This window comes from Equus asinus, chromosome 27, assembly GCF_041296235.1.
Source record: "Equus asinus isolate D_3611 breed Donkey chromosome 27, EquAss-T2T_v2, whole genome shotgun sequence".
NCBI lineage: Eukaryota > Metazoa > Chordata > Mammalia > Perissodactyla > Equidae > Equus > Equus asinus.
Window position 1 is genome coordinate 5,925,201 of NC_091816.1, and position 11,166 is coordinate 5,936,366.

The 11,166-nt window shown below is 39.1% G+C and overlaps 1 protein-coding gene across 3 annotated transcripts in view; it reads right to left on the reverse strand.

Annotated features, from left to right (window-relative positions):
- ADAM9 (ADAM metallopeptidase domain 9) overlaps positions 1-11,088 on the reverse strand; it is a 177,435-nt gene extending 166,347 nt beyond the window's left edge. The window contains exon 1 of one of the 3 annotated variants that reach the window (XR_011498901.1): positions 10,726-11,070. Coding sequence is in view for 1 of the 3 variants with exons in the window: in XM_070500114.1 (XP_070356215.1) it covers positions 10,726-10,822 (97 nt within the window). In the remaining 2 variants the exon portion in view is untranslated. Of the gene's footprint in view, positions 1-10,369; positions 10,661-10,725 lie in introns of those variants that run through there. The other 2 variants (XM_070500114.1, XM_070500115.1) reach the window with 2 other exon arrangements.
- Between the last annotated feature and the right edge of the window lie 78 nt (positions 11,089-11,166).

Here is an 11,166-nt window from a genome sequence, read left to right on the forward strand (position 1 = left end):
TCAGTGGGGATAAACTGAAAGCCCTCCCTCTGAGAGCAGGAACAAGACAAGGGTGCCCATTCTTGCCACTCTTAATCAACATAGTACTGGAGGTTTGGGCCAGAGCAATTAGGCAAGAAAAAAAAATAAAAGGTATCCAAATTGGCAAGGAAGAAGTGAAACTCTCACTGTTTACAAATGACATGATTCTATATATATAGAAAACCCTAAAGAATCCACCAGAAAACTATTAGAAATAATCGGGAACTACAGCAAAGTTGCAGGTACAAAATCAACTTGCAAAAATCAGTTGCATTTCTATACTCTAATAACAAACTAACAGAAAGGGAAATCAAGAATACAATCTCATTTACAATCACAACAAAACGAATAAAATATCTAGGAATAACTTTAACCAAGAAGGTGAAAAATCTATATAATGAAAACTATAAGACATTATTGAAAGAAATTGATGATGACATAAAGAAATGCAATGATATTCCATGTATATGGCCTGGAAGAATAAACAAAGTTAAAATGTCCATATTACCTAAAGCAATCTACAAAGTCAAGGCAATCCAAATCAAAATCCCAATGATATTCTTCACAGAAATAGAACAAAGAATCCTAAAATTCATATGGGACAACAAAGACTCCAAATAGCTAAAGCAATTCTGAGGAAAAAAAGAACAAAGCTACGGCATCACAATCCCTGACTTCAAAATATACCACAAAGCAATAGTAATTAAAACAGCATGGGACTAGTACAAAAACAGACAAACAGATCAATGGAACAGAACTGAAAACCCGAAATAAAACAATACATCTATGGACCACTATCTTTGACAAAGGAGCCAAGAACGTATAACGGAGAAAAGACAGTCTCTTCAACAAATGGTATTGGGAAAACTGGACAGCCACATGCAACAGAATGAAAATAAACCATTATCTTTTGCCATACACAAAAATTAACTCAAAATGGATTAAAGACTTGAAGGTAAGATGTGAAATCATAAAACTCCTAGAAGAAAATATAGGCAGTACACTCTTCGACATCAGTCTTAGCAGCATCTTTTCGAATACCATGTCTACTTGGGCAAGGGAAACAAAAGAAAAAATAAAGAAATGGGACTTCATCAGACTAAAGAGCTTCTGCAAGGCAAAGGAAACCAGGAACAAAATGAAAAAGCAACCCACCAACTGGGAAAAAATATTTGCAAATCATATATCCAACAAGGGGTTAATCTCCAAAATATATAAAGAACACACACAACTCAACGACAAAAAAAAAAACCACCCAATCAAAAAATGCGCAGAAGATATGAAAAGACATTTTTCTAAAGTGGATATACAGATGGCACATGAAAAGATGTTCAACTTCGCTAATCATTGGGGAAACACAAATCAAAACTACACTGAAATATCACCTTACACCCATTAGAATGGCTATAATCACCAAGACGAAAAATAACAAATGTTGGAGAGGACATATAGAAAAGGGAACTCTCATACATTGCTCGCAGGAATGCAAACTGGTGTAGCCACTATGGAGATTTCTCAAAAAATTAAAAATAGAAATACCATATGATCCAGCTATCCCACTACTGGGTATCTATTCAAAGCACTTGAAATCAACGATTCAAAGAGACTTACGCACCCCTATGTTCATTATTCACAATAGCATTATTCACAATAGCCAAGACGTGTAAGCAACCCTAGTGCCCACTGACTGATGAATGGATAAAGATGTGGTGTATATATACACAAAGGAATACTACTCAGCTATAAAGACAGACAAAATTGTCCCATCTGCACTAACATGGATGGACCTTGAGGGTATTATGTTAAGCAAAATCAGCCAGACAGAGAAAGACAAACACTGCATGATTTCACTCATATGGGGAATATAAACAAACACATGGACAAAGAGAACAGATTAGTGGTTACCAGAAGGGAAGGGGGCTGAGGGGTGGGCATAAGGGATAAAGGGGTACATATATATGGTGACTGATAAATAATAATGCACAACTGAAATTTCACAATGTTATAAACTATTATGAGCTCAATAAAATATTTTAAAACACATCTAACAAAAAGCATAAATTATTTAAAGTACTGATTATCTAGCATCTCTCAACAGTTCCTGCCTTTCCATCCTTTAATCAACCTCACATCTAGACTATTAGGATACCTTCTTACCTGGTCTCCCTACTCCCACACTCTCCTCCTTTGAATCCAACCTATACATTCATTCACTCATTAATTGCCTTATGCCCCTCAGATTTCTCAAATACAGATTAAAATGAAGTATTTACATCTAACTTCCCCCACGATAACACTATATATATAAAAATGTCTACGACCTTGCCTAGTTTGGGATTTTAAAAGATACAGTGTAGACACTGTTAAATGCTACGGATACAGAGTTAAAGCTAAAAAGTTTTTTAACTTAAGGTATTATCAATGTAGTGGAGAATATAGCAGGTATATAAATAATCACAATACTGTGTGAAGTGTACACACATCATTTATTCAATAAATAGTGAAAGCCTCATTTACTGAACACTGTAACAAGCCCTAGGATATAGTAATGAACAAGACCCTAGGAAAACAAAAATTGTATGGTGTTCAATACAATACAGTCATGCGCCACGTAACAATCTTTCAATTACTGACAGACTGCATGTATGATGGTGGTTCCATAAGATAAATATCACATCTATTTACCCAAAGAACTGAAAATCAACAACTCAAAGAGACTTATGTACCCCTATGTTCACTGCAGCATTATTCACAAGAGCCAAGACATGGAAGCAACCTAACAGCCCATCAATGGATGATTGGATAAAGAAGATGTGGTGTATATATATACAATGGAATACTACTCAGCCATAAAAAAAGACAAAATCGTCCCATTTGCAACCACATGGATGAAGCTTGAGGGCATCATGTTAAGCAAAATAAGCCAGACAGAGAAAGACAAATACCATATGATTTCACTTATATGTGGAATATAAACAAACTTATGGAAAAAGAGAAAAAATTAGTAGTTACTGGGGGAAGAGGGGTGGAGAGTGGGCACAAGGGGTGAAGGGGCATACTTATATGGTATATGACAAACAATAATGTACAACTGAAATCTCACTATGTTATAAGCTATTATGACCACAATAAAGAAAAAAAAAGATTAATATCATACATTCTAGGTATGTCGTAGGCTATACCGTCTAGGTTTGTGTAAGTGCACTCTAGAATGTTCGCATAACGACGAAATCATCTAGTGACACATTTCTCAGAACATATCCCTATTGTTAAAGGATGCATGACTATGCATGTTACTACCAGTTTCCAAATTTTTACTTATCAATCCCTTATGTCTTTATAATATGTCTTATTAAACTGTCTAACTGTGGCTCAAGTCATTACATTAAAACACCAGAAATGGACTCCAGTATTCACAAAAGCAACCATGGGCTGATCCAAGGCATATTTATGACATACTATGATAAAATATTCAGATATTTGTAGTTGTCAATTGGGAACCATGTCAAAAGAAATCCTTGGCCTTAAGAGATGCAGGTTTTAAACCCAGGTAGAACAACCCTAAATCTAAATTAACTGAGGTACAGGACTATTTCCTTACACAGAATAACCCTTTTGATGACCTTCAGTTTTCTCAAATTTCTAAAAACACAAGTTTCAATATTATCCTTAATAAGTTCATTTGGATCATAGAGGGACCAGGACAGTCACTCTAGAAGTGATGTGGTGCAGGAATAGGTGGCAGGAATAAAATGCTTTCAGTGGGGAATAGATTAGAAGCTCTCTGTAATAAAAAGTAAATCATCCTGTATATTTATTTTCAACTTCCTGTGACCTTATAATTATTTCAAAGTAATAAGATTTTTTTTAAGTAAATCATTACAGGCAAGGATATATATGCTAATAGACACAGACAATTGTTACACCAGAAGCTGAACAATATGCAACTACACTAAAATTTTTTCATCACAACTCAAAACCAAATATCCCAGAGAAAAAGAAATGACTCAGAAAAGAGAACTACAAATGGGCTGGCAAATATTTAAAGAGGTCTCATTTTGAAACAGGTTAGGTGACTTTATAAGGTCCCACAACAAGCTTCAGGACAGTGGCACTATTCCCTGACACTATGGATCTTTTATCGACATTGCCAGCAAAGAATAAAAGTCCAAAATAAGAATACAAGATGCAACATTCTTTCCTTCTCTCCCATTTTAAAGCACAATTCGTTTTTTCAAAGCTTTCAAAATTATAGGCCCCCAAATAACTTTTGCATGTAAGAGCTGTTATTCAAATATTGACTTCTTGGTTTTAAAATCCAAGGGTCCACTTTCTGAGTGTCATAAGGAATTTCAAAACGTCGTAAGAAACGCACATATTTGGGTTATATCATTCAAAAATAATATACATTAGTTGTATGAAAATCCTCCCTCCTACATTTTTTCAAAATTCCTTTCTTATCTCTAGTTCTGGTTGCTTTTTTTTTTCCTGTTCACACCTTGCGTAGATTTTTCCCAAATTCCCTTTTTTTTAATTCCAAATAGCACCTTCTCATGGGAACCAGAATAACATGTTTCCCACGTTACTATGAAGAAAATGCATTAATTTTTTTTGTATAAAGCCTCAACCTCAGCACTATTGACATTTGGGGCCAGAAAACTCTTTCTAGTGGGGGCTGCCCTGTGCAATGCAGGATGCTCAGAAGCATCCCTGGCCTCTACTCTAGACTCTAGAAGCACCACCAGGGTGACAGCTAACAACACTCCCCAGATTCTCCCGGTTGAAAACCAATGGCATAAACATACAGTTCACAATGAAAATAAAAATCTTAATACAATCAACGCTACGGAGAATACAAACTGTTATATTAGAATTTGACAGAATAAGCACACCATCAAAAGTCACACTGCTAGAAAACATGGGCTGGAGATAAAAATAAGAGTTGAAACTTGAAACTTAAAAGTGTCTTAAACTAAGAAAAGAGAGAAAAAAATGTTAGTTGCACTTCTTTCTTCCTCTAAATTCTTGGATCTTTTTAAATACTGTGTTTTTGAGGAAGTCTAATTATATGCTTTTTAATAGTAACTGTAGTAGACGGAAATAACTTATAAGAATTCCACCTAATTGCAAAGCAAACAAACGTGAACTCAACCACAGGCTTTTCTGCTTTCCTTCCTGCCTATCATACAAATAGCCACCTTTAAGTACTTTCACTATAGAGAATAAACCTGGGTTCCACATACAGGATGAATAAGATAATTCTGTTGTCTGAAGGATTTCTTAAAGAGAAACTGTTGTAATTAGATCCATAAAGCAGTTATTCTGAGCCACATACTTCCATTCCATTTACAAGGTCACTCCCAAATAAACATATATCATGAATTAATAATTATCTTCAAACATAATTATAATTTCCACTACTATGTCCTACATTCTTGCATTTTTTGAGCGTGATTCTTTTCTTTTTAATTACATTTACCCATCTTTACATTTAAAAAGAAATGGGTTTGCTGTTTGTTTTTAAGGGGCCTTTGGGAAAAAAAACAACCCTTTACAAGATTAAAGCCCTAGAGAATTTACGTTCCTCAAGCAAGGAATTTAAGTTTATTGAGACAAAGAATAGTATTGATGAATAAATGAAAAGCAATTAGAAAAGTTAACATATATTGTGAGATATGAGGAAGCCACTGGTTTAAAACTAATTCAACCTCACCTTACTTTTCCAGGAAGGCCTGACACGGTCTGTCAAGCATGCATTTACATCTACTTTAAACGTTTACAATGTCCCAAAGCTGACAATGATGCCCTTAAAGATAGGGATGTTGCCTCGCCCACACATACCAGCATTTTTTAACAGTTAAGCATTTCTTCCCAGAAACTAAGGATTACTTACTGGCACACTGTGCTTATCTCACGACCACTGACCTCCTGACCACCAACCTGCTGTGCTCACGCTGTGACCGCTGACCTATTATGCTGGCAAAGCATCTCGTGATTGTAATAAAAGGGACATTCCTGTCATATTTGATGTATGTTCCTTGTTCTAAGACAGTATACAACCACTCTGTACACCCCACTTCTTTGGAGTGCTTCCTTCCTTGCAGAAGGTTGTTTTCTCCCGGGCTACAGTCCTCAAAACTGGCTCATATAATAAACTCACCCAAATTTTGATTTATATATTAATTATGGATCATTTGCATCGACAGCATTTTACTCACCATGTGTTTCCCGTACTGGTACAGTAAGTATTTAAATAAACGTTTTGAGTAAAAGACCTCTTCAGATCCTTATGCCTATACATACATAGATCTCATCATTGTAATTATCATGTACAACCTAAAGTAAGCTTTATTTTTATGATTAGCATCTTTTATATCTATCTTCCACAAATCTACATGGTCCACACAATTGTCATTTTAAGGGCAACACTGTATTTCATTGTATTGCTATGCCACAGACTGCTTACCAATCCTTTCAAGCAGCCGGAATTGGAGCTTCTATGCACAACAGGATTCTAATGTGTCAATGAAGCTAATCTGGAGCATGGTCTCCAGGGGTCCACTTGCAAAAGGGGTCTAAGGAGCTACCAAAGGGAAGGGGAGAAAAAAATCCTCCTAAAATGAGTTAAAACATGAAAAATCTCATTAAAAGAAAAATTTGTCAAAGAGAAAGAGGCATTTCCCATCTTTGGGAATGGGTTTTGTCCTACAGTGTAACAAATGTTTGGTGGTGGTGTTACCGCACAAAGGGCATGATCTGCTTGCCACAAGACAAAAGCCAATCGTCAAGAGGCAAGATGGTGGCAGAGAAAGGGCACTTTATTACAGCTTGCTAGCAAGAGGAAAGATGGCCAAGAAATGTCCAAAAGAACCATCTTAAGAGGGGCACAGAATCTTGAAGCAGTTATATAAGCCAGTGGGTTACAAGGGAGGGGGTTAGAAATGTTGACCCAGGAGTCACCACACCAGATCTTTCAGTTGTCATTGATGATGGCTATCAGCATAGACTCTCTGTTCGGGAGGTCATCACATTCCTAGGGAACTCAAAAGAATGAAGTTATCATCATATCACCGCTGGAAGGTATGTGCACAAGCAAGGATCACAAAATCTCCGGAGCAAGTGGATCTGCTGGAGGGTGCAGATCCCGTCAGGTGAGTTAGTCAGAAGTCATTCAAAGTTACAACATGGTTTCTTTTCTACCATGTGGCTTCCCTTCTGTCAACCTTGTGCTGAGCCAGCATCAGTGGCATCATTTTTACGTACTATAAGCTGAAATACTCCGATTCTTATGTTAAGGTAAACATACAGAAATACAAAAACAACTGCATATTTTAAAACTGACCAAATTAAGTGAAGTTCTCAGGTTCCCTAAATCATTCTTAAAAGACGTGATTCAAGCGGTATCCTACACACAATCACTTTGGAGAAATGATTTGACTAAAGTAACAGTCACAAAATGAAAAATAAACTACAATAATTTTTTTTTTTTTAAAGATTGGCACCTGAGCTAACAACTGTTGCCAATCTTCTTTTTTTTCTTCTGCTTTTTCTCCCCAAATACCCGCAGTACCACTACCTAGTTGTGTATTTTAGTTGTGGGCCCTTATAGTTGTGGCACGTGGGACGCCGTCTCAGCGTGGCCTGATGAGCGGTGCCATGTCCAGGCCCAGGATCCGAACCAGTAAAACCCCGGGCCGACAAAGTGGAGCGCACGAACTTAACCACTCGGCCACGGGGCCGGCCCCCAATAATTTTTCAGTATACAAACAAGATTATACAATTCAAAGTGCAATTTGACTTTAGTTCAGTCTATGTTGGACTCATTCAAAGGTAGTGAGGCTTAGTTACTGAGATCCCAAGAGGACCAGATTTACTTCTGAGGCAGTCCCACAGCCCTGACTCTAAAGATGGCATAACTCCAAGACTGAAATATACTAGGTATCAAAAGGAAAAAAGAAATATCATGAGGCTACCTATGCCACATATCTGAGCTTGTGGCTATTCCAAGAAAACGCTTCCAGTTACTTAGAGCTTGCATCTTTTGGAGGATTCTATAGTAAACAAGGATTTTTCACAAAAAAAAAATATAAACTCAACTTGGGTAAGGTAAAATTTAAAGTGCTTTTTGAAAACTGTCTTAAAACTCAGTCACTTGTTTTGTACAAATTTTAATTATGTGTTCCTATTTTTTACTTCAAAATGTGAAAACCAGACTATCTTTAAATTTAAAGATTACATTCTCCTATACAGCACAATCAGAATCATATCAAATCCAAACAATTTGCTGGCACTTAAAATTAGCATTGACCTAAGTTCTTACTACAGAGTTCACTTTATAGTGATTCACCATGAGTAAGCTTAAAAACTCATTTTCTTTAGAATGGTAGTCTTTAAAAAAAAAATTCTACGTCTATGAATCATGATTACTACCTTAATAGAGAAAATCAGAAGAGGCTTCACACCTGATTCCCCCTGTTATTTTTCACAATGATACATAGTTACTTTTGTCAGCCACAGTTTAGGAAAAAAAAGTTTAATGTTAGTGTCAGCTGTTTGGAATTTATACTGCATTTCCTCACTGACACATTGTTATAAATGGCAGTAAAAATCCTACCAAAACCTGCTTAACTCCTAGTGTAACTGATGTGTGGGTGGCACTTAGAGACCTCAAATTCCTCTTTCATTAACGGGAAATGTTTCAGAGAATGTTTTAAACATCCTGGATTGCAAAAATTGAGTCAGCTGATTTTGGAAGAACATTCCCCTAGGGAACATGGGTTGACTCACTGCACACTATTTCAAAAGCCTCTTAACTGGTCTCTCTCAGCCTCCAGTCTCTCCCTCCTATCTTCTGCCCTCCACTGTGTAGCCAGTTATCCTAATCCCAAATCTGTTTGTCACAATCCTACCTAAAAACCTCCTTGCCCAAAGAACTTCCTACAGGGTAAAGTCCAAACCTCTCAGCACTGCATAGAAGGCTCTCCCCAACTGGTACCTTAGTTTTTCCCTGCTTCCCTTTAACGCAGACTGCCTGGAGACATGCTCATCATTTCCTAACAAGTCATGTGGCTTCCCCCCTCTACCACTATCAGCAAAAACTCTTTCCTCTCCTTAGAATGCATTCCTATCCATTTACTTGGACATTCACCGATACAGACCAGTTCAAATATCACTTTCTCAATAAAACCTTCCCCAACATCCCTCAGATAGACTTAGCACATTTGGTCACCCTTTCCCCCTCCACAAGCATGGAGCGTGGTGTTACAGGGGCTCGATAAACACTAACTTTTGAAAGCATTCACATGCTTAAGTGAGGGACTGGCCATAAACTGATAAAGCCACAGTTAAAAACCATAAAGATATTCCATATACAGATATGTAATAATCAATACATACATTAACATTAAAAATACAGTATGTTTATAGTAACAATAAAAATATACATGATTTGTATTTGCAGACACACAGAATCATGGATTACTAAAACCCCAGACGTATAATCTACTTCACCTTAAATATTGGTAAATGTTAAGCACCCATAACACCACAGCAAAAACAGTCTCAACCAGAAAAGATTTGGTAGCTTCCTATTCAATAAAGTGTCAGTATTTAGAGCTTCAAAATTCCTGCAATGGGGCAAATTGTCTGAATTGAAAAAGAATAAACTGGGGATAAGAAAAAAATTTAATTAGCTTTCTGAAGGTCAGCAGTCCTGACTTTCCATCATCACCTCGGAACAACTCTCAAGGCAACGATTTAGCAAAACTCCCCATTCTCCATCTGACTCCACGGCTGATAAAGAAAATATAGCCATGCAAACAATAATTTAATACAAGGGCCAAAATAAATCAAGAAGTTGTTTCCAGACAGAAACTAGAGTGTTGGCGATTTGTTTCCACTATGTTTGGGCATCTCCGATATAAATACCTTACATAATCAAGAGAAGTTTCATAATTCAAAAGCGGTTTCACACATTTAATTCCTACGATAATCCTGTCAGTGAAGCAGATCAGGGATTATATGCCCGGATTTAAGACATTACGAATCCAGTAAAAACGTAGATAAAAGACTGGCTATAGAAATGTAGCACTTCGTTTCCAAAAAAGAAGTGTTCTTACTACTACAACAAAACGGCCCAAGAAAAATGAGCAAACCCCCCCCCCTTATTCCATCACGAAATTGAGTTCTGTGGACCTACTAAAATGAATGTCCAAATGTCAAATCATGATAATCTGAAGCAAAAGTTCCATCTCTTGGTCTCTTCCCAAGTGACATTAACTCTACAAGCTAGACCGAGCTCATTTCTCCAAGCAGTTTAAACGTGAACACACCCTCGGCGCTCACCCACCCTCCAGGGCTCGCAGCCGACTCCGAGGGTCACAGTCGAACCCAGAGTAGTCCCGGGAGAGTCTGGGGGACCTGCTTTGCGCGAGATGGGGGTGGGGCGCAGCGCGAGAGGCTCTGCCGAGCAGGAGACGCACGAAGAGGAAACAGACTGGAGAGCAGTGCCAAGCGGGGTTGGGGCGCCTGACCCCGAACCTCGGGTCCGAGCGCTGTCCACACGCAGCTGGAGCGGCTCCGCCTCCCGACCCCGGGTCCAGTCCCCTGGCCAGGCCCCTCCACTACCAGGCACCCCAGGGTAACTCCGAGCGTCCCAGCAGTAGGAAACAGAAATCCCAAAGGTCCCTGGGGGCGGACACCCACCTGGCCGAGCCCCACCGAGGACTGGGCCCACCAAGCCAAACAACAGCAGCCACTGGAAGCGGAGGGTCCCGAAGGGCGAGCCCGCGCCCGACCCCATCTCGGCCGATTCCGCAGGTTCCACTCAGCAATCGGTCGCCTGTGCCTCCGCCGGCTCCATCATTTCCCAACCCTGCCGGGGCCCCAGCGCTGGCCGGGTGCGCGCGCCCGCGGGCGAACACGCGCTCGGCACTGACGCAACTCGGCTCCAGTCCGAGCTCGCGCCTGACATTGGGCTCGCTGCGCTGACGTCAGGAAAAATGCAGTCCCCGGCCGGAGAATGGGTTGCTATCTGGCCGCTAACACCGCGTATTAGTCAGCCCCGCCCATTCACCATCCGCCCCACCCTCTACTTCCAGGCCCGCCTACCTGGGGGGTGGAAGCAACCGACAGGAGGAAGCACTC